Source organism: Panthera tigris, chromosome X (genome assembly GCF_018350195.1).
Source record: "Panthera tigris isolate Pti1 chromosome X, P.tigris_Pti1_mat1.1, whole genome shotgun sequence".
NCBI lineage: Eukaryota > Metazoa > Chordata > Mammalia > Carnivora > Felidae > Panthera > Panthera tigris.
In genome coordinates this window covers 127,103,166-127,128,178 of record NC_056677.1, presented here as the reverse complement: position 1 = coordinate 127,128,178, position 25,013 = coordinate 127,103,166, and the positions used below count along the sequence as shown (strand labels likewise).

The 25,013-nt window shown below is 39.7% G+C and overlaps 1 protein-coding gene and 1 pseudogene across 1 annotated transcript; one reads left to right on the top strand and one right to left on the bottom strand.

Annotated features, from left to right (window-relative positions):
- Window positions 1-13,314: 13,314 nt before the first annotated feature.
- Window positions 13,315-13,683, bottom strand: LOC122235533 (annotated as a pseudogene).
- Window positions 13,684-17,363: 3,680 nt separating this feature from the next.
- On the top strand, window positions 17,364-21,990 carry RAB39B (RAB39B, member RAS oncogene family). Its single transcript, XM_007088968.3, has 2 exons — window positions 17,364-17,584; window positions 20,159-21,990. The coding sequence occupies exons 1-2, from the start codon at window positions 17,370-17,372 to the stop codon at window positions 20,583-20,585; spliced, it is 642 nt and encodes a 213-aa protein (XP_007089030.2). The 5' UTR covers window positions 17,364-17,369; the 3' UTR covers window positions 20,586-21,990.
- The last annotated feature ends 3,023 nt before the right edge of the window (window positions 21,991-25,013 follow it).

The window sequence follows — 25,013 nt, the reverse complement described above, 5'->3', positions numbered from 1 at the left end:
AAAAAGATTGAGATCATATCATGCATATTTTCAGACCACAATACTATGAAACTCGAAATCAAACAAAAGAAAAAATTTGGAAAGATAACAAATACTGGAGACTAAAGAACATCCTACTAAAGAATGAATGGGCTAACCAAGAAGTTAAAGAGGAAATTAAAAAGTACATGGAAGCCAATGAAAATGTTAACACCACAGCCCCAAAGCTCTGGGACACAGAAAAGGTGGTCATGAGAGGGAAGTATATAGCAATCCAGGCCTTCCTAATGAAGGAATAAAGGTTTCAGATACACAACCTAGCCTTACACATTAAAGAGCTGAAAAAGAGCAGCAAATAAAGTCAAAAGCCAGCAGAAGATGGGAAATAATAAAGATTAGAGCAGAAATCAATGCTATCGAAAGAAACAAACAAACAACAACAACAAAAAAAAAAACCAGGAGAACAGATCAATGAAACCAGAAACTGGTTCTTTGAAATAATTAACAAAATTGAAAAACCACTAGCCAGTTTGATCAAAAAGAAAAAGGAAAGGACCCAAATAAATAAAATCAAGAATTACAGAGGAGAGATCACAAGCAATACAATACAAACAATAATAAGATAATACAAACAATAATACAAACAATACACAACCAATACAATACAAACAATAATAAGATAATATTATGAACAATTATACGCCCATAAAGTGGGCAATTGGGAAGAAATGGACAAATTCCTAGAAACATATAAACTACCAACACTGAAACAAGAAGAAATAGAAAATTGTGAACAGACCCATAACAAGTAAAGGAATTGAATTAGTAATCAAAAATCTCCTAAAAAACAAGTGTCCAGGGCCAGATGGCTTTCCAGGGGAATTCTACCAAACATTTAAAGAAGAGTTAATACCTATTCTTTTGAAGCTGTTTCAAAAAATAGAAATGGAAGGAAAACTTCTAAACTCATTCTATGAAGCCAGCTTTACCTTGATTCCAAAACCAGACAAAGACGCCCACTAAAAACAAAACTGCAGACTAATTTCCCTAATGAACACGGATGCAAAAATTTTCAACAAGATACTAGCCAACCAGATCCAAAAATACATTAAAAGAATTATTCATCACAGCCAAGTGGGATTTATACATGGGATGCAGGGCTGGTTCAATATCTGCAAAACAATCAATGTGATACATCACATCAATAAAAGAAAGGACAAGAACCACATGATCCCCTTAATAGATGCAGAGAAAACATTTGACAAAATACAGAATCCTTTCTTGATAAAAACCCTCAAGAATGTAGGGATAGAAGTATCATACCTCAAGATCATAAAAGCCATATATGAAAGACCCACCGCTAATACCTTCCTCAATGGGGAAAACCTGAGAGCTTTCCCCTAAGGTCAGGAACACGACAGGGTTGTCCACTCTCACCACTGTTATTCAACATAGTATTGGAAGCCCCAGCCTCAGCAATCAGACAACACAAAGGAATTAAAGGCATCCAAAGCAGCAAGGAGGTAATCAAACTTTCACTCTTCACAGATGACATGATACTTTATATGGAAAACCCAAAAGATTCCACCAAAAAACTGCTAGAACTGATCCATGAATTCAGCAAAATCGCAGCATATAAAATCAATGTACAGAAATCGGTTGCATTTCTATACACCAATAATGAAGCAACAAAAAGAGAAATCAAGGAATCGATCCCATTTACAATAGCAACAAAAACCATAAAATACGTAGGAATAAACCTAACCAAAGAGGTGAAAAATCTATACACTGAAAACTATAGAAAGATTATGAAAGAAATTGAAGAAGACACAAAAAAATGGGAAAATATTCCATGTTCATGGATTGGAGGAAGAAATATTGGTAAAATGTCGATACTACCCAAAGCAATCTACATATTCAATGCAATTCTTATCAAATAACATCAGCATTCTTCACAGAGCTAGAACAAACAATCCTAAAATTTGTATGGAACCATAAAAGACCCTGAATAAACAAAGCAATCCAGAAAAAGAAAACCAAAGCTGGAGGCATCACAATCCCGGACTTCAAGATGTATTACAAAGCTGTAATCATCAAGACAGTGTGGTACTGGCACAAAAACAGACACTCAGATCAATGAACAGAATAAGGAACCCAGAAATAGACCCACAAACGTATGGCCAACTAATCTTTGACAAAGCAGGAAAGAATATCCAATGAAATAAAGACAGTCTCTTCAGCAAATGGTGCTGGGAAAACTGGGACAGTCACATGCAGAAGAATGAACCTGGACCACTTTCTTACACCATACACAAAAATAAACTCAAAATGGATGAAAGACCTAAACATAAGACAGGAAGTCATCAAAATTCTCGAGGAAAAAGCGGACAAAAACCTCTTTGGCCATGGCCACAGCAACTTCTTACTCAACATGTCTCCAGAGGCAAGGGAGTCAAAAGCAAAAATGACCTATTGGGACCTCAGCAAAATAAAAAGCTTCAGCACAGCGAAGAAAACAATCAGCAAAAAGCAACTGACGGGATGGGAGAAGATATTTGCAAATGACATATCAGATAAAGGGTTAGTATCCAAAATCTATAAGGAACTTATCAAACTCCACACCCAAAACAAACAAACAAACAAACAATCCAGTGAAGAAATGGGCAAAAGACATGAATAGACACTTCTCCAAAAAGACATTCAGATAGCTAACAGATACATGAAAAAATGTTCAATGTCACTCATCATCAGGGAAATACAAATTAAAACCATGATTAGATACCACCTCACACCAGACAGAATGGCTAAAATTAACACCTCAGGCAAAAACAGATTTTGGCGAGGATGTGGAGAAAGAGGATCTCTTTTGCACTGCTGGTGGGAATGCAAACTGGTGCAGCCACTCTGGAAAACAATATGGAGGTTCCTCAAAAAATTAAAAATAGAACTACCCTATGACCCAGCAATTGCACTACTAGGTATTTATCCAAGGGTGCTCTGTTTCGAAGGGGCATATGCATCCCAATATTTATAGCAGTGCTATCAACAATAGCCAAAGTATGGAAGAGCCCATATGTCCATCGACAGATTATTGGGTAAAGAAAATGTGGCATACACACACACACACACACACACACACACACACACAATGGAGTATTACTTGGAAGTCAAAAAGAATGAAATCTTGCCATTTGCAACTACGTGGATGGAACTAGAGGGTTTTATGCTAAGTGAAATTAGGCAGTCAGAGAAAGACAAATATCACATGACTTCACTCATATGAGGAATTTAAGATACAAAACAGATGAACATAAGGGAATGGAAGCAAAAATAATATAATAACAAGCAGGGAGACAAAACAAAAGAAACTCTTAAATACAGAGAACAAACTGAAGGTTGCTGGAGGAGTTGTGGGTGGGTGGATGGGCTAAATGGGTAAGAGCATTAGGGAGGACACTTGGCAGGATGAGCACTGGGTATTATACATAGGGGATGAATCACTGGAATCTACTCCTGAAATTATTATTGCAGTATATGCTAACTAACTTGGATGTAAATTTAAAAATAAATAAATAAATAGGTGATGGGGATTAAGGAGTGCACTTGTAATGAGCACCAGGTGTTGTAAGGAAGTGTTGAATCACTAAATTGTACACCTGAAACTAATATTACTCTGTATGTTAATTAACTGAAGTTTAAAAAAAAAACTTAAAAAAAGAATCAAATCTTGCCATTTGGAACAACACGGATAGACCTAGAGGGTACAATGCCAAGTACAATAAGTCAGTCAGAGGAAGACAAATACCATATGATTTCACTCATATGTGGAATTTAAGAAATAAAAGGGAAAAAGAAAGAAAAGAGAAACAAAGAAAAAACCAGACTCTTAGCTACAGAGAACAAACTGGTGGTTGCCAGAGGGGAAGTGGGTCAGGGGATGGGTGAAATAGGTGAAAGGGAATTAAAAATATGCTTATCTTGATGAGTACTGAGTAATGTATAGAATTGTTAAACCATTATATTGTACACCTGAAACTAATATAACACTGTGTGTTAATTATACTTCAATTTTTAATATTAATTTAAAGCAAAAAAGTAATAAATGAGGAATAGACGAATAAAAAATCCATAAGATATATAGAAAACAAAAAATAAAATGGCATGTGTAAATCCAAGTATATCAATGATTACAATAACAAAACCTAATAAAAAAGCAAAGATTGTGAGATTGGATTTTTAAAAGTGAAACAACTATATATATACAGTAGAAATGCTTAAGAGGGCACTTGCTGTGATGGCACTGGGTGTTGAATGTAAGTGATGAATCACTGAATTCTACTCCTGAAACCAATACTGCACTGTTGTTAACTAAATAAAATTTAAATTTAAAAAATGATTAATAGTCCACAGTTACAAAATGATTGAAAGTATATATACATATATATATATATATATATATATGGCAAGTATATACACACACATATATATATATATGGCAAAAGATATATCATGAAACATCAGCTACAAAAAAAGCTTAACTGTTTATACTAGTATCACACAAAAGAGACTTACAAACAAACAAACAAACAAAAAGTGTTACTGGAGGTAAACAGGAACATTTCATAATGATAAAAGGGTCAATCCATCATGAAGTTTAGCAATTACGAACATATAAGCATCCAACAACAGAGCTCCAAAATACATGGGGCAAAACTGATTTCTCAAAAGTGAGAAATATTTCTACAATAATAGTGAACACTTTACACCCCGCTTCCAATAATGGATAGGACAACTGTACAGAAGATCAAGAAGAAAACAAAAGTCTTGGACAACACTAAAAACCAACTAGACCTAAGACGCATATATAGAACACTACACCCAGAAACAGGATATACAATTTTCTTAAGTGCACGTGGAGCATTCTCCAGAATAAACTCATATGTTATGCCATAAAATGACCTCAAGAAATTTGAAAGGATACAAACAATACAAAGTATGTTCTATGACCACATGGAATACAATTAAAAATCATAGCAAGAAAAAATGTGGGAAACTCACAAATATACAGAAATTAAACAAAACACTCCTATGGGGTGCCTGGGTGGCTCAGTTGGTTAAGTGTCAGGCTCTTTTTTTTAGTCTTTATTTTTGAGAGCGAGACAGAGTGTGAGCAGGGGAGGAGCAGAGAGAGAGGGAGACACAGAATCTGAAGCAGGCTTCAGGCCCTGAGCTGTCAGCACAGAGCCTGACACGGGGCTCGAACTCACGAACCGTGAGATCATGACCTGAGCTGAAGTCGGACGCTCAACCAACTGAGCCACTCAGGCATCCCTAAGCATCAGACTCTTGATTTCAGCTCAGGTCATTATCACAGTTTGTGAGTTCAAGCCCCATGTTGGACTGTGGGTTTACAGTGTGGAGCCTGCTTGGGATTCTCTCTCTGTCTCTCTCTCTCTCATAGTAAAAAAAACTTAAAAAAAATAGTTTTAAACAAAACACTCCTAAATAACAAAGGGCTCAAAAAAAAAAAGAAATCAAAATAGAAATCAGAATATATTTTTATTATGTTTCTTTTTTTTAAATTTTTTTTAATGTTTATTTCTGAGAGAGAAAGAGAACGAGCAGGGAAGGGGTAGAGAAAGGGAGACACAGAATCTGAAACAGGCTCCAGGCTCCGAGCTGTCAACACAGAGCCCAACCCAGGGCTGGAACTCACGAACAGAACCGTGAAATCATGACCTGAGCTGAAGTCAGACGCTTAACCAACTGAGCCACCCAGGTGCCCCAATAAGAATATACTTTTAGATAAATGAGAACAAAGACACAGGATACCAAAATTTATGAGATGCAGATAAAGCAGTTCCCAGAAGGAAAGTTAAAGCTGTAAATGCTTATGTTAAGAAAAAAGGAAAATCTCAAATCAATAACCTAACCGTATACCTTAAGAAACTGGAAAAAAGAGAAGCAAACTACAAGTAAATCAAGGAGAATGAAGAAAATAATAAAGATTATAGCAGAGATAAATGAAGTGAAAAGTAAATTTACATTAAAAATAGATTTGACAAAAGGCAAAGTTGGTTCTTTGAAAAGATGAGCAAAATTGACAAACCTTTAGCTAAATTGAGCAAGGAAAAAGGAAAGAGAGAAGACTCAAATTACTAGAATCAGAAATGAAACAGGGGACATTACTACTGACTTTACAAAATTTTAAAGGATTGTAAAGGAATACGGTGAACAAACGTATGCCAACAAATTGAATAACTTAGATGAAATGGAAAAATCCTACCAAGATACAAACTAGTGAAGCTGACTCAAGAGGAAACAGTGGCTGGAGTGGAGAGCCACTGGGGATGAGGTACGCACAGGGGCTTCAGACTCCTGCCTCAGCCTTTTAGTTTTTTATTTGTTTTTCAATATATGAAATTTTTTTTTATTTATTTTTTTAATATATGAAATTTACTGTCAAATTGGTTTCCATACAACACCCAGTGCTCATCCCAGAAGGTGCCCTCCTCAATACCCATCACCCACCCTCCCCTCCCTCCCACCCCCCATCAACCCTCAGTTTGTTCTCAGTTTTTAACAGTCTCTTATGCTTTGGCTCTCTCCCACTCTAACCTCTTTTTTTTTTTTTTCCTTCCCCTCCTCCATGGGTTTCTGTTAAGTTTCTCAGGATCCACATAAGAGTGAAAACATATGGAATCTGTCTTTCTCTGTATGGCTTATTTCACTTAGCATCACACTCTCCAGTTCCATCCACGTTGCTACAAAAGGCCAATTTCATTCTTTCTCATTGCCACGTAGTATTCCATTGTGTATATAAACCACAATGCTTTATCCATTCATCAGTTGATGGACATTTAGGCTCTTTCCATAATTTGGCTATTGTTGAGAGTGCTGCTATAAACATTGGAGTACAAGTGCCCCTATGCATCAGACTCCACACCTGAAAAACAAATAACCCAGTGAAGAAATGGGCAGAAAACATGAATAGACACTTCTCTAAAGAAGACATCCGGATGGCCAACAGGCACATGAAAAGATGCTCAATGTCGCTCCTTATCAGGGAGATACAAATCAAAGCCACACTCAGATATCACCTCACGCCAGTCAGAGTGGCCAAAATGAACAAATCAGGAGACTATAGATGCTGGAGAGGATGTGGAGAAACAGGAACCCTCTTGCACTGTTGGTGACAATGCAAATTGGTGCAGCCACTCTGGAAAACAGTGTGGAGGTTCCTCAAAAAATTAAAAATAGAGCTACCCTATGACCCAGCAATAGCACTGCTAGGAATTTACCCAAGGGATACAGGAGTACTGCCTCAGCCTTTTAACACCAGTGGCGGGCTGGCAGACCAACGACCCCATGGCTCTGCAGGGATCCTCACTTCCTTTTAGAACTTGGGTAGGTAGGTGGGGAGAGTGTGAGCATCTGAGCCCACTGGGCAGGGCGGTTGTATCTGCGCCGCCCCCTTCCCTGCCAGTGGGCTCTGTGATGTAACCTGAGCAGGGTGTGGTGGGGCCTAGGGCACTAGCCAGCTGGTTTTGAGAAGGAGTTGTAGGGGGAGGATGCCATGTGCTGTAGGTGCAGAATACACACCAGAGTTCCAAGCCTTAGTACAAAAAATATATATAAAACATTTCATTCATAATTTTATATTGATTATAAATTGAGTAATTGATTATAAAATCGATTATAGATTTGGGTATATTTGGTCAAACAAAATGTATTTAAAATTTTAAAAAGAGGGAGAAATAGACCATCTGAGTAGACTTATAACAAGAGACTGAATTAGTTATCAGCATACTACCCACAAAGGAAAGCACAGGCCCAGATGGCTTGAATTTAGCAAACGTTTCAAGAAGAATTAAAACCAATTCTTCACAAACTATTCCAAATGACAGAAGAGGAAGGAACACTTCCAAACTCATGTTATGAGGCCAATATTGCCCTGATGCTAAAACCAGAGGAGGACATCACAATAAAAGAAAACTACAGACCAATAAATACTATGAACTTGGATGCAGAAATTCTCAACAAAATACTATCAAATCAAATCTAAAAACATATTTTAAAAAATTATACACCATGATCAAGTAGGATTTACACAAGGAATGCAAGTTTAACTCAACATCCAAAATTTGTTATAGTTAAAAAAATTTGTAACGTTTATATATATATATATATATATATATACACATATATGTGTATAAATGTATATATTATATTAAATGTAATTTATTGTCAAATTGGTTTCCATACAACATCCAGTGCTCATCCCAACAGGTGCCCCCCTCAATGCCCATCACCCACTTTCCCCTCTCCCCCACCCCCAATCAACCCTCAGTTTCTTCTCAGTATTTAAGAGTTTCTTATGGTTTGCCTCCTTCCCTCTCTGTAAGTTTTTTTCCCCCTTCCCCTCCCCCATGGTCTTCTGTTAAGTTTCTCAGGATCCACATATGAGTGAAAACACATGGTATCTGTGTTTCTCTGCCTGACTTATTTCATGTAGCACAATATTCTCCAGTTCCATCTACGTTGCTACAAATGGCCAGATTTCATTCTTTCTCATTGCCAAGTAGTATTTCATTGTATAACCACATCTTCTTTGTCCATTCATCAGTTGATAGACATTTAGGCTATTTCCATAATTTGGCTATTGTTGAAAGTGCTGCCATAAACATTGGGGTACAGGTGCCCCTATGCATCAGCACTCCTGTATCCCTTGGGTAAATTCCTAGCAATGCTATTGCTGGGTCATAGGGTGGATCTATTTTTAATTTTTTGAGGAACCTCCACACTGTCTTCCAGAGCGGCTGCACCAGTTTGCACTCCCACCAACAGTGCAAGAGGGTTCCCGTTTCTCCACATCTTCTCCAGCATCTATAGTCTCCTGATTTGTTCATTTTAGCCACTCTGACCAGCATGAGGTGGAATCTGAGTGTGGTTTTGATTTGTATTTCCCTGATGAGGAGTGATGTTGAGCATCTTTTCATGTGCCTGTTGGCCTTCTGGATGTCTTCTTTAGAAAAGTGTCTATTCATGTCTTCTGCCCATTTCTTCACTGGATTATTTGTTTTTCAGGTGTGGAGTTTGTGAGTTCTTTATAGATTTTGGATACTAGCCCTTTGTCTGATATGTCATTTGCAAATATCTTTTCCCATTCGTTCGGTTGCCTTTTAGTTTTGTTGTTTGTTTCCTTTGCAGTGCAGAAGCTTTTTATCTTCATGACGTCCCAATAGTTCATTTTTGCTTTTAATTCCCTTGCCTTTGAGGATGTGTCGAGTGAGAAATTGCTGTGGCTGAGGTCAGAGAGGTTTTTTCCTGCTTTCTGCTCTAGGGTTTTGATGGTTTCCTGTCTCACATTCAGGTCCTTTAGCCATTTTGAGTATATTTTTGTGAATGGTGTCAGAAAGTGGTCTAGTTTCATTCTTCTGCATGTTGCTGTCCAGTTCTCTCAGCACCATTTGTTAAAGAGACTGTCTTTTCTCCACTGGATATTCTTTCCTGCTTTGTCAAAGATGAGTTGGCCATACTTTTGTGGGTTCAATTCTGGGGTCTCTATTCTATTCCATTAGTCTATGTGTCTGGTTTTGTGCCAATACCATGCTCTCTCGATGATTACAGCTTTGTAGTAGAGGCTAAAGTCTGGGATTGTGATGCCTCCCGCTTTGGTCTTCTTCAAGATTACTTTGGCTATTCGGGGTCTTTTGTGGTTCCAGGCAAATTTTAGCATTGCTTCTTCTAGCTTCGAGAAGAATGCTGGTGCAATTTTGATTGGGATTGCATTGAATGTGTAGATAGCTTTGGGTAGTATTGACATTTTGACAATATTTATTCTTCCAATCCATGAGCACGGAATGTTTTTCCATTTCTTTGTATCTTCTTCAATTTCCTTCATCAGCTTTCTATAGTTTTCAGCATACAGATCTCTTACATCTCTGGTTAGGTTTATTCCTAGGTATTTTATGCTTCCTGGTACAATTGTGACTGGGATCAGTTTCTTTATTTGTCTTTCTGTTGCTTCATTATTAGTGTATAAGAATGCAACTGATTTCTGTACATTAATTTTGTATCCTGCAACTTTGTTGAATTCATGTATCCGTTCTAGCAGACTTTTGGTGGAGTCTATCGGATTTTCCATGTATAATATCATGTCATCTGCAAAAAGCGAAAGCTTGACTTCATCTTTGCCAATTTTGATGCCTTTGATTTCATTTTGTTGTTTGATTGCTGATGCTAGGACTTCCAACACTATGTTAAACAACAGCAGTGAGAGAGGACATCCCTGTCGTGTTCCTGATCTCGGGGGGAAAACTCTCAGTTTTTCCCCATTGAGGATGATATTGGCTGTGGGCTTTTCATAAATGGCTTTTATGATGTTCAATTATGTTCCTTCTATCCCAACTTTCTTGAGGGCTTTTATTAAGAAAGGATGCTGTATTTTGTCAAATACTTTTTCTGCATCAATTGACAGGATCATATGGTTCTTTTCTTTTATTTTATTCATGTGATGTATCACACTGACTGATTTGCAAATACTAAACCAGCCCTGCAGCCCAGGAATGAATCCCACTTGATCATGGTAAATAATTATTTTCATATGCTGTTGAATTCTATTTGCTAATATCTTGTTGAGAATGTTTGCATCCATATTCATCGGGAATATTGGCCTGTAGTTCTCTTTTTTTGCTGGGCCCCTGTCTTGTTTAGAAATAAAAGTAATGCTGGCTTCATAGAATGGGTCTGTAGGTTTTCCTTCCATATCTATTTTCTGGAACAGCTTGATAAAGATAGGTATTATCTCTGCTTTAAATGTCTGGTAGAATTCCCCAGGGAAGCCATCTGGTCCTGGACTCTTATTTGTTGGGAGATTTTTGATAACTGATTCAATTTCTTCACTGGTTATGGGTTTGTTCAAATTTTCTATTTCTTCTCTTTTGAGTTTTGGAAGTGTGTGGGTGTTTAAGAATTTGTCCATTTCTTTCAGGTTGTCCAGTTTGTTGGCATATAATTTTTCATAGTTTTCCCTGATAATTGCTTGTATTTCTAAGGGATTGGTTGTAATAAGTCCATTTTCATTCATGATTTTATCTATTTGGGTCCTCCCCCTTTTGTTTTTGAGAAGCCTGGCTAGAGGTTTATCAATTTTGTTTATTTTTTCAAAAAACCAACTCTTGGTTTCATTGATCTGCTCTACTGTTTTTTTTTTAATTCTATATTGCTTATTTCTGCTCTGATCTTTATTATTTCTCTTCTTCTGCTGGGTTTGGGGTGTCTTTGCTGTTCTGCTTCTATTTCCTTTAGGTGTGCTTTTCGATTTTCTATTTGGGATTTTTCATGTTTCTTGAGATAGGCCTGGACCACTACAAGCATGAAACCTACAGATAACATAATGAGTTTAAACCCATATCTTTCAATAATAACACTAAATTTAAATGGACTAAATGCTCCAACCAAAAGACATAGGGTATCAGAATGGAAAAAAAAAAAAAAAAAAAAAAAAAAAAAAAAAAAAAAAAAAAAAAACAAGACCCATCTATTTGCTGTCTACAAGAGACTCATTTTAGACCTGAGGACACCTTCAGATTGTAAGTGAGGGTATGGAGAACTATCTATCATGCTACTGGAAGTCAAAAGAAAGCTGGAGTAGCCACACTTATATCAGACAAACTAGACTTTAAATTAAAGGCTGTAACAAGAGATGAAGAAAGGCATTATATAATAATTACAGGTCTATCCATCAGGAAGAGCTAACAGTTATAAATGTCCATGCACCAAATTTGAAGGCCCCAAATATATAAAACAATTAATCACAAACATAAGCAACCTTATTGATAAGATTGTGGTAATTGCAGGGGTTTTAATACTCCACTTACAACAATGGATAGATCATCTAGACAGAGAATCAATAAACAAACAAGAGCCCTGAATGATACATTGGATCAGATGGACTTGACAGATTATTTAGAACTCTGCATCCCAAAGCAATGGAATATACTTTCTTCTCAAGTGCACATGGAACATTCTCCAAGATAGATCACATACTGGATCACAAAACAGCCCTTAATCAGTATAAAAGAATTGAGATCATACCATGCACACTTTCAGATCACAATGCTATGAAGCTTGAAATCAACCACAGGAAAAAGTCTGGAAAACCTCCAAAAGCATGGAGGTTAAAAAGCATCCTACTAAAGAATGAATGGGTCAACCAGGCAATTAGAGAATAAATTAAAAGATATATGGAAACAAATGAAAGTACAACAATCCAAATGCTTTGGGATGCAGCAAAGGCAGTCCTGAGAGGAAAATAACATTTATATATTTTGGGGAGAAAGAGAGGGACAGCACACGAACAGAGGAGGGGCAGAGAGAGAGGGAGACACAGAATCTGAAGCAGGCTCCAGGCTCTGAGCTGTCAGCACAGAGCCCCATGAGGGGTTTGAACCCATGAACTGCGAGATCATGAACTGAGCCGAAGTCAGAGGCTTAACTGACTGAGTCACCCAGGTGCCCCAAAAATCAATTAATGTAATACATCATATCAACAGAATAAAAAGCAAAAGTCACACGATCATCTCAGTAGCTGCAGAAAAATCATTTGATCACATTATACAGAATACCCTAAAGAAAACTATTAGGACTAATGAATGAGGTTGGCAAGACTGGAAATTATAAAATAAATTAAAAATCTATTGTATTTGATGGGGGGGGAGGAGAGAAGAGGCCAATGCAATGGCTAGTCTTTACTGGAAAGAAGAAACTTTACAGCACATTTAAAAAAAATTTTTTTTATGTTTTCTCTCTCTCTCTCTCTCTCTGTCTCTCTGTCTCTCTGTCTCCCTGTCTCTCTCTCAAAAATAAATAGAAAAAGGAAAGGAAAAAAAGAAAAGGGGTGCCTGGATGGCTCAGTCGGCTAAGTAGCTTACTTTAGCTCAGGTCATGATCTCGTGGGTCATGAGTTCAAGTCCCGCGTAGAGCTCTGTGCTGACAGCTCAGAGCCTGGAGCCTGCTTCATACTCCCTCTCTCTCTGCCCCTCCCGCGATCATGCTTAGTCTCTCTCTCTCTCTCTCTCAAAAATAAATAGGCATTAATTTTATTTTTGAGAGAGAGTGAGAGAGCAGGAGCGGGAGAGGGGCAGAGAAAGAGAGGGAGACACGGAATCTGAAGCAGGCTCCAGGCTCTGAGCTGTCAGCACAGAGCCCAATGCCAGGCTTGAACTCATGAACAGAACCGTGAGATCATGACCTGAGCTGAAGTCCAACGCTTAACCGACTGAGCCACCCAGGTGCCCCTAAAGCACATTTTGAGTAAGTTAGTACAAAAGTTCAGTGGACCAACTGGTGAGGCACCAGCTTGTGATGAGTTCCCCAACTAAGGCATCACTGGGCTTCACCTCTGTGCAGCCAGAACCAGATGATGGCAATATTGTCCTTGTCACAGTTGCAGCACTATTCGCTTGTTGGTGATAGATGGGACAAAAGTAGGGTCCTCTTTGGTAACTGAAGCTGCCTGGGGGCTAGCATTTTGTATGGGTCTGGTCCCTTCTGTGCAGCCATCATGACCTCCCTCTCAAGCCCTGTCACCTGCTCACCTCAGCAGGAACACTGCCTCCAGATGCCATGCAGCGCACCAGGGTGACTTGACGGGGACCGTGCAGCCAGTGTTCCAACTCCACGAAGTAATCTTGAGGTCATCACGCCCACTACAGACAACTTCTGTTGTATTTTTATACACTTGTAATGAAACAATCTGGAAATGAAATTAAGAGAACAGCTTCATTCACAGTAGCATCAAAAAGAATAAAATACTTAGGAATAACTTAACCAAAGAAGTGTTAAGACTCGTAAACTGAAAACTAAAAAAAAAAAAAAACAAAAAACAAAAAACAAAAAAAAACTGTTAAAATAAATTTTCTTTTTTTAAAAAATGTTTATTTATTCTTGAGAGAGAGACAGAGACAGAGACAGAGGGAGAAGGGGAGGGTCACAGAGAGAGGGAGACACAGAATCCAAAGCAGGCTCCAGGCTCTGAACCGTCAGCACAGAGCCCGATGCGGGGCTCGAATCTACAAATCAGGAGATCGTGACCTGAGTTGAAGTCGAACGCTTAACAGACTGAGCCACCTAGGCGCCCCTAAAATAGATTTTCAAAGACCTAAATATATGGAAAGATATTCTATGTTCAAGCATTAGAAGATTTAATTTAACTTAATTTTGTTAAGATGAATACACTGCTCAAATTGATCTATAAATTTAATAAAATCCCAATCAATATCCCAGCTGCCTTAGTTGCAGAAATTGACAAGCTGCTCTTAAAATTCATAAGGAATTGAAAGAGACCCCAAATAACCAAAACAATCTTGGAAAAGAACACAGGAGGAGGACTCACATTTCCTGATTTCAAAACTTACTACAAAGCTACAACAATCAAGATAATGTGTTACTGGCTTAAGACTAGATACATTATAAACCAATGAAATAAAATTGAGAGTCCGGGAATAAACCATGGTCTATGGTCAATTGGTTTTCCACAAGGGTGCCAAAACCATTCAATGGGGAAAGAATAATCTCTCCCAACAAAAGGTGCTTGGTGAACTAGCTATTCAGATGCAAAAGAATGAAGCTGGACCCCTATGTCACAGCATATATAAAAAATCAAATTAGAGCATGCATCTAAATAAATGTAGGCGTTAAAAATACAAAAATTTTAGAAGAAAGCATAGGAGTGAATCTTCATAACCTTGGATTTGGCAAAGTAGTCTTAGACATGGCCCCAGAAGCATAAGCAACAAAAGAGGAAAAAATTTTTTCTATTTCATCAAAATTGAAAACTTTGTGCTTCAAAGGGACACCTTCAAGAAACTGCAAAGTGCAAAAAGTGTACACAGAATGGGAGAAATATTTACAAATCATATATCTGATAAAGGACATGTACACTTGTACCTAGCATATATAAATAACTCTTAAAGCTCAATAATAAAAAGACAAATAACCCAGTTTAAAAACGGGAAAAGATGGGGCATCTGGGTGGCCCAGTCGGTTAAGCGTCCAACTCCAGATTTCGGCTCAGGTCATGATGTCACAGTTTGTGAGATTCAGCCCTGCGCTTGGGATTCTGTCTCTTCCTCTGTCTGTGCCCCTTCCCTGCTCTCTCTCTCTCTCTCTCTCTCTCTCTCCCTCTGTCTCTCAAAATAAATAAACTTTAAAAAATTTAAAAATTAAAATAAAAATGGGGAAAGGATTTGAGTATACATTTCTTCAAGTGGCTAATAGGAATGCAAAAAATATGCACATTGTCATCAGTTCTAGAATCAAAGACTTCGAAAATAATGTGTTAGAAAGATAGGGAGAAATGAGAACACTCATGCATTGCGGCACTATGGAAAACAGCCTGGCATTACTTTAAAGCATTCAACATTCAGTCACCATTGAACTCAGGAATTTCACTCCTAGGTTTAAACCCAAAAGAGTTCAAAGCATGTGTTCAAACAAACATTTGTACAGAAATGTCCATAGCAGCATGATTTATAGTAGCTAAAATGTGGAAACATCCCAAATGTTTATGTGGCATATCCACATGGTGGAATATTAGTCATAAAAATGAATGTGGATAAACCTCTAAAACATGTTAAGTGAAAGAAGCCAGTTATAAAAGTCTACATATTCTGTAATTTCATTTATATGAAGTGCCCAGAATAAGGAAATCTATTTAGTGAGAAAGTAGATTAGTGTTTGCCGAGTGCCGGGGGGGGGGAAGGATGATAGAGGGGTGATTTGTTTTTGAGGTGATGAAAATATTTTGTTTTATTAATGTTTACTTATTTATTTAGAGAGAGAGAGCACGCACATGTGGGGGAGCGTCAGAGAGAGAGGGAGAGAGAAAGGATCTCAAGAAGCTTCCATGCAAAGCCGGATCCTGCCATCATGAGATCATGACCTCAGTTGAAATCAAGAGTAGGCCGCTTAACCAACGGAGCCACTCAGGTGCCCCGGGATGAAAATATTTTTTTATGTTTATTTATTTTTGACAGAGAGAGAGAGAACGAGCAAGAGAGGTGCAGAGAAAGAGACACAGAATCTGAACCAGGCTCCAGGCTCCAAGCTGTCAGCACACAGCCTGACGAGGGGCTTGAAGCCACAAACCGTGAGATAAATGACTTGAGCCAAAGTTGGACACATAACTGACTGAGCCACCCAGGTGGCCCTGAAAATATTTTCAAATTGACTGTGGTGATGGTTGCATAAGTTTGTGGCTAGGCTAAAAAGCATTGGACTGTGCACTTCAAATGAGCGAATTGTATGGTGTGTGAATTATATACCAATAAAGCTGTTTTTTAATTGAGTAAGGCGATGATAAGGAATTACATTTAAAAAAAAAAAGAGCAAAAGATTTGAAGAGGCAATTCCCAGAAGAGGAAATGCAAATGGTCGATGCACATGAAATGGTATTGACCTCATTAGTACCAGGGAAATGTAAAATAAAACAAAGATCACCTTTTTATTTAACTACATCAGACTGGCAAGAATTTGGAAAGAATACAACATGATGCTTGAAAAAAGGCGAAGAAATGGTTTTTTCACACATTGCTAAGTAGAATTTAAATTAATAAACGTTTTTGCAAGGTATAATGTCCATATCCATTACATTTAAAGTACTCCTACTCTTTCACTTCGTGTTCCCTTTTGAAAGACTCTATGTCCTAGAAATAACGCATGTGACTATACTTAGAATCACTATTGCAGCATTGTCATGCAAAAAGCAAATGCCAGGGTAATGGCCCAGTTTGATCCAATTTTTGTAAAATCAAACAGCAAAAAAAAAAAAAATTATGTGCATGTATATTTGCATGGAAGAATATATCCCAAGCTGTTAATATCTTGGGGGGGGGGGGGCGTGTCAGATAATGATGGACCTGCCTTTTGTGTACATCCTTGCATTGTTTTGTTAGTTTTAATGAAAAAGGCATTACTTTTGGGTTTTGACGATGAAGAAAAAACATTAAGAAGAGGAGGTGGGTGGAGGAATTAGAAAGGAAAGGAAGGAGCTATTTTTGCGGCTGTTTCCGTGTGCGCTCCTTTTACAGATAGTGCGGCAGGCCCGGGCGTCGCGTCTACGCGCGGGATTACAGTAACTCGGTTGTCAGTGATGAGTCAGAGTGCGTGGTGCTGATGCTGCTGCCATTTCATCACCTCTGCGAGCGCAGCATCCATTCCTTCGCTCTCCTGGCGCCTGGGCCTACCTCGCCTCGGGCTCCCAGGCCAGCGATGTGCTCGTGGCCGATCTAGATCCGGACCAAGCCACGCTCTCCGAGGCCTCGGCTGGGCGCCCCTCTCGCCGCCCAAGGCCGGCCCGGGCCAAGGAGACCTGCTGATCCCCGGCTATGGAGGCCATCTGGCTATACCAGTTCCGGCTCATTGTCATCGGGGATTCCACGGTGGGCAAATCCTGTCTGATCCGCCGCTTCACCGAGGGCCGCTTTGCCCAGGTTTCGGACCCCACCGTGGGGGTGGATTTTTTCTCCCGTCTGGTGGAGATCGAGCCAGGAAAACGCATCAAGCTCCAGATCTGGGATACCGCGGGTCAAGAGAGGTTCAGGTGGGAGCGCAGCCGGGGCCGCGAGCAGTGGGAGGGTCTTCGGGGCTCGCACAACCCCTGGGAAAAGAGGACTTCCTGGTCCTGGTCGCGGCCCCTTAGGGACGATACCGAGCATCTGGGGATTTCTGCTCAAGCCCACCTTCAGCTACCTGGGAGTTCAGTGCGGGGAAAGAAGCGCCCTGGCCGGGAAGGCCGGGCAATGATACGTATTGCTTCCACCACAATTCCACCGATGTGCCCCTTGCTGGCTAACAAACTAGCTGGAATTGATCACTGAAATTTATCAATCTCAGTCCTTATACTACATACTTTCAAACATGTTCCCAGGTCCACCTAACATAACTGACAGACATAGATAGGTGGTATATAGCGACAGCTACATATAGACCTAGACATAGATATAGATTTATAGAGAAACACACACAGAATTACATGAAATAGATACTGATCATTGATTCCTGCTTGCCACCAGCACACATTCAGTGATTATCCACTGCATGCCAGGCGCTGGGCTTGTTTCTGGGGAAACAGCCCAAGGAAACACACAAGAGGATGCCTTGTAAACAAAACAGACACAGGCCCTTCCCTCTTAGAACTTCCGTGCTGGCATAGTGGGAGGAAATACATAATTAGCAATGATACAAAAGAGTGTCCTGTTCATATTTGTATGCTCACTGCCTACTATAATGCTTCACATATAATGAGTAATCAATGAACAGGTGTAATTTTCTGTCACAACCCTTTGTTTTCCCTTTGGAATATGTATCATGTGTAATTATATGTGTGAACACAGAGAAGGCTACCTGGAGAAGATGAGGCCGTGATGAGTAGGAGTAGCCCAGCAGAGACAGGAAAAGCCCAGGGAGAGAAAACAGTGTACACAGAAAACTTGGAGAGAACAATTTGAGCTAAAGTCACATAAAGCAGCAGGAACTGGACCCACAAAGGACTCAATAGCGTTTATGCATTTTCAAATATGTTTATGATTATTTGTTTACTTATTGAACACTAATTCCACACAGAAAATACTGGTTAGGTAGTTGAAGAAGAGGAGATGCAAGAGTTCACTACAAACTTGAGGTGTCCCCACCCCCAACCCCGCAATTCCACAAACTATAAGTGAAGAAAGGTGTCTTTTTTATATTTATTGCAATCTCTGTATGAACAGCCTTTTCATATCCACTGCCTATTATTTATTGGGTGATCTTGATTTGTAAGAGTCCTTTATAGATTATTAATCTTCCTCTGTCATGTACGTTGTGAAATATTTTCCTAGCTTGTCATTTGTCTTTTAACTTTAAGAAAAATTTTTGATGTATGGAAGGTTTTAATTTTTATGTAGCCTCATGTTGTGTTTGGAAAGGGCTTTGTTACAGCTTCCTCACTGATTTCCTGAACCAAGTTGTTCACAAATGAAAACCTTTGTTCATGTTGAATTTTCTGATTACACCTACCATTCTCCTTTAAACGTAAGGGAATCAGAAATGCTTTCCATCTCCAAGGCTTATTTGCTTGGTTGAACTCATTCGTAGCATTTGTCCTTATCATCATCTAGCTTGGACTTTAATTCCCTGGATGATGTCTGTTCTCTTATCACTGGGCCATTTGTACTAAGCCTTAAGCTACTGAGTCACTCATTGTTTATCTTTTTTTTTTTTTTTTTATCCAAGGAGACAGAAAACCTAAAACTAGACGTAGATCAAAAAGCCCAGTACTTTCAAGCAAGTAACTGTAGAGACAAAAATAGTTTGACACCCTCTAATAAGCTCTAATATGCTCTAAGCAAAGTACCATAACGTATGCAAGTCAACAAGTTAAAATATAGGCAGCTTCTCCTGTTTAAGAAGCACAGCACATGTATAATAGGTTTTAGAGATATTCTAATTACATCGCTTTAAATAAATTGTCACTTTAAGGGGAAGTTTTGGCTCTTTAAGCAGTTTTTCACAGTGGTAGCTCCTGAGTGAGCCTCTCTGAAATGTGTCAGGACCTTTGCAGACCATTCTTCTTTTTCCCATTCCCACATAGCCTAAGAAATAAAAAACAAAATGCATTTCTCCTCAGAGATGCACATAGCAGTAAGAAGTGGGAAAAATGGGGCCTATTGTAATATACCTCTATATACTTATAAACATGTTCTGTTGACTCTCGTCAGTTCATGTTTAATCTTTTCAAATCCTGTTTCAACTACGACAGTTTGTAATGAGCTCTCCAGGTCAGAGAACACTTTAGCATTCGTTATTTCATTTTGCTACATAATAACCTGTGGCTTAGGTATCCCATTTTGCCACGGTGGGAGAGTGGGCTGTGGTTCTACCTGAACTGAGGGGAAATGCCTGTAAGGCCATGAGCATTCATTTCTAGAAGATGCCATCTCAAAGTTTTGGCCAACTGAAAATCTATGTAGTATTATTACACAATGACATCTGCATTCCATTGTTTAAGAAAAAAGAAAATCATTCTTACTAAAGGACTGTGTCCGTAACGAGACACGCTAGAATACACCATCTGAGTTCATTGAAGGACAGGAGTTTGGGCACGGCCTTTATTCTTTACTTCTTTCTTGTGTTTTAGATCCATCACTCGCGCCTACTACAGGAACTCAGTAGGTGGCCTTCTCTTATTTGACATTACCAACCGCAGGTCCTTCCAGAATGTCCATGAGTGGTTAGAAGAGACCAAAGTACACGTTCAGCCCTACCAAATTGTATTTGTTCTGGTGGGTCACAAGTGTGACCTGGATACACAGAGGCAAGTGACTCGCCACGAGGCAGAGAAACTGGCTGCTGCGTACGGCATGAAGTACATTGAAACGTCAGCCCGAGATGCCATTAACGTGGAGAAAGCCTTCACAGACCTGACAAGAGACATCTATGAGCTGGTTAAAAGGGGGGATATTACCATCCAGGAGGGATGGGAAGGGGTGAAGAGTGGATTTGTACCAAATGTGGTTCACTCTTCAGAAGAGGTTGTCAAGTCAGAGAGGAGATGTTTGTGCTAGTCAGCCCTTTTATTTCCAAAACATGCTCTCCCACCTGAACTTAAAAGTGATGAAAATGAAGAGAATCCTTGCGTGACCGAAGAGAACTCAACCTCCATTTTGCATACAAGGGAGCCTCCTTCTCCAGGGGTCTTGGACAGGCCGTGGAGGAGTAGATGTGGGAGCCTGGGTGCTGGGAGTGAGGGACTCATTTCGGCGACCGTTTGTGGCCCATTGTGAGTGGACCACATGTCAAGGGGCTGAGGCTTGGGGAGCTGGGCCCAGAAAAATACAACCACAGACAGGACAGCTATTTCTTGGTATTTCAGCTCATTCATAGGTCACAAACATAAATCTGTAAAGGGGAAAAAAGTATCACATTGGAAACAATAAGCCAAACTAAAAAAGACTACGACATCAACTTAATCAGTGAGAATACCCTACACCAAGTGTGTGTGCTCGGTTGGGTGCAAAGATACCAATTAGCTTCCAAACAGCTTGTCTGTAAAATGAGGGGCACGGACCAGCTATTTACTAAGACCGTTTCGAGGCCTGTTGTTCTAGTAAAAATGCCGTGTGTATGAAGAGGGAAGCCATTATATGTATTGCTTTTATCACATTCCAGAAAATGTACACCCTTATGATGGAATAACCAACCGTGTGAAAGAAATTGTGCCATGCAAATTACCATATAAGAAGAAAGGAACCCTGTAACCCATGCCATGCCCTCTTCCCTCAGCCCCCCAGCCCAGATCATGCCCGGGGTTTCTCTGCAGGGGCAGCGGCTGCCTAAAAAGTGCACAACCTGCCTGTCCCTTCAGGTTCCTGGCGACAACAGTACAGGGACTGCCTCTGCAAAGAGCCCTGAGGCAGACATTCGCTCAGCAAGAGGCACCACCGGCACCCTCACAAACACTTCACCGTCACTTGAATTCACAGCAGGCCTCTGAGGTTTTCTTCCCCATTTTACAAAAGAGTAAAACTAAGAAGCAGGAGCCTCGCTCTGCCAGGGTGAAGGTCTCCTGACTCCTAGTTCTTGTTCCTGCTGTCGGGTGAATGAACCGTTATTAATTTGTTTACTTTGGAAGAGCTATGACTGTAAATAAATGTTCTCGACATGTTAGGGTGTTTCCTTATTGCTTACGACTCAGCTGTCATCCTGAGGGAACCTGGGGATGAAACGAAGGTAAAGCCATTTCAGGTATTACTGACAAGCAGGCTTTAAACGAGTGAGTAATTGCACAACTAAAAACACATTAAAACTGTGTGCGCCACAAGCGTTCTTATCACTGAAACACAGTGGACATGTTAGCGAAAAGAACCAAATGCAGCAATGGGGAGTGGGATGGGGGGTAAACACTCAGCTCACAATGACCTTGGCTACCTGTTTGCCATATACTACACGGGGTTCTTGTCTACCCTAGAGAGTCAGCTCCTAATTCTCAGGTGAGCAGACGTCTAACTGCATCAGAAAACTGAAATGGTTGGCTTAAGGTTCCATTACCTTCTTGAAGAGAGGTCATGCTTTAAATTATTTTTCAGATTGTAGCCAGCTGAGCTAGGCAAAAGCCATACTTTTCACAGTAAGAAAACAATTCTGAGTAGTCAGGTTTCTCATATCCATTCTGACAGGAAAGCCTGACAATGGTAAATTGCTTTGAGATATAATACTGAACTTCGGTATGAATGTGACTGAATCTGAAAGTTCGGGAATTTGCTTCAGCCACAAAGAAGAAGCCAAATAACGAGAATTGCGGAAACAAACCACCTTGGACCAACCTGCGGCATCGACTACAAGTGAAGCTCTCATCCTGTCTACATTCATTTCACATGACCTGGCCTGGGCGGAGTGATTAAGTGGCCAGCTTTGTGGTTTTAGAAGGCAAATAAAAGATGGTGAACAGGATTAACACACAATTTCATCAACTACTATGTTTAATTGTATCAAGAAGATTCTGAAAGCAAGATTATCCAGTAGATAAATGAGTTTTTTCAGTGGCTTCTGTCAGTTCAAAAAAAAGATAGAAACAAAAATTCTTTATGGTTTTCTTGTCTAAGACACTATATGTATACTTTTTCCATTCCTTGCATTTTTTAAAGGCAGGTTTAAAAATACTCAGCATAGGATCCAGCAAAGGTGGCTGAGCTTAATTGCTTAAACGAGTTCTAGAAACTTTAAAAATCATTTTAGTAGAATTCAGTGCTGTTGTCACTGCAATAAGTGGGTTTTAGAAACTGAGTGTGAAAAAATCAGGTGTTAATACAATACTAAGGATAAAGCTTTAGAAGCTATTTTACTACATAGGTAAAGAAAAGATCAACTAACTTGTAACAAAGACCACAACTGCATGTTGGATTGGATTGTCTCATATTCCAGAATAAAATGTACTGTATACTTTTCCTCACTTTGTTGTGCATTGTAATGAAATGTGAAAAAATGTTTTCTTTAGCTGTATGTGAATGAGAATTTGCTTGTATTTAGTAAAATGGTTGATTATGTGACTGTGAGATTCCAAGTGTGTGTTGTAGCTGTTTCCAGAGTCTGTCACCACAGTAGTAACCATTGTAGGTTATCCGTTATGTACGACATACACTATGCAAAAGAGTCTTCACTGGTATCTCAAAGCCAGAACAAGAATATGAGTTTTGAAAGTTACGTAATCATCATGTTGAAAGTCACAGAGACCTCACTACAGCCTGAGAATCCCATGACACCAGGTAGCTGTTTACAACTATTGTCATCCCTGGAAAGTCTTCTTTTCCCCAAGCTAAATTGTCTCAGCTGTTTTGAGTCCTACTCTATGATATCCGTTTTGTGTCAGGATCACTTGGAGTGTGGGGCCCAGATTGGAACACAAAAGTTCAGAACACTGCCTGTGGTTGATAGTGCCTATTTAGGGGAGGGGAAAAAAGGGAAAGATGTTTGATTCTGAGTCTGGGCATAGGAAGGCTGAATTATGCACAGCTTTATCATTTTTATAGTCATGAGTGAAGGAAGGAGGAAGGAAGGTAGAAAGGAAAAACCAACAATGCAACAGCATTTCATATAGTTAACATCCCATTCTCCTTAAAACACTCCTTATAATGCCAGGGTCTGATCATCTTTTCTTTGGTTAATTCCTTTGGTGACCTTATTCTGTCCTGTGTCTGTAAAGACCACGTTATAAGCCAATGAGTCCTGAATGTATATCTCCAGCTTGTCTCTTTCCCATGGACTCCAGACCTTTATAAATAGCTGCCTACCCAGCATGTCCACTTGAATGTCTATCAGGCATCAGAAATTTAACATGTCCCAGACCAAGCTCCTAATCTTCCTCCCCAAATGTATTCTTCCCATAGCCTTTCCTTCCTCAGTAAATGGCGACTTTGTCTTTCTGTGTACTTTTGCCAAAAACCTTGGAGTCATCCTTGACTCCTCTCTTTCATAGTCCACATGGGATCTATCTGGCTAGGCTGGCTCTACCTTAAAAGTAACCAGAATCAGACTCAGGTGAAGATGTTGAAACGTTCTTCAAATGCACCAAGCACATTCACACCTCAGGGCCTTTGTACTTGCTCTTTACTGTATCTGGAATTCTCTTTCCTGAGATGACTGCCTGGATTTCTCCCTCACCCCCATCAAGTTCTGAAACCGACAGCCTCCAAAATCTGCAAGCAGCTTCCTGATTCTCGAGAAGATGTAGCTCCAGAAGTTGTCCCCGACAGCTCAACGTAGCATGTAACTCCTTAGTCTTCCCTGGAGAACAACAGAGTTTCGGTATACAATAAAGGGCAGAGAAACTTGGGAGGAGAGAATGGAAAACCTGGAGAGTGTAGCTTCACAGGAAGGAGTGGACAGTAGTATCACAATGCAGCAGTGGATTCAGAAAGCTAATGACTAAAATATATCCATAAGATTCAAGGGAGCCGGAAGTCACGAGCGACCTTTGTCAGCACAGCGTTGGTGGAATGATTTCTGCCTATACCATGCCCCTTAGGGCGTTGTTCTCAGTTCTGTTGGAAGTCCAACTCTTTCCTTTTCTTTTTTTTTTTTTTCCAGTTCTTTTCCTTGCTCTCCATGTTCTCCTCTCCCTAGACAATCTTACCTTTGCTCGTGACTTCAGTTATTGTTTTGGCATTGAGGACTCCCCGATGGAGGACTCCAGCCCATTCTTTTGAGCGTTATACCAATACGGCCAACTCGCCCACTGAACACATGCACAAATTCCTCAGACTCAACATATCCAGTATGAAACCAGCATCTATCAGAATGTGTTCCTTCCACCCCAATCTTTCTCATCTCTATAAACGACACCACCATCCAACCCTTTGTTCAACACAGAAACCTAGCAGTTATCCTTAATCCCTCACTTCTCCCCACCTCCTGTACCAAATCCATCTCCACTGCAGTGCCATTGCTATCACCTATGTCCAGGCTGCTGCCAACTCTTTCCTGAACTACTCTGGTAT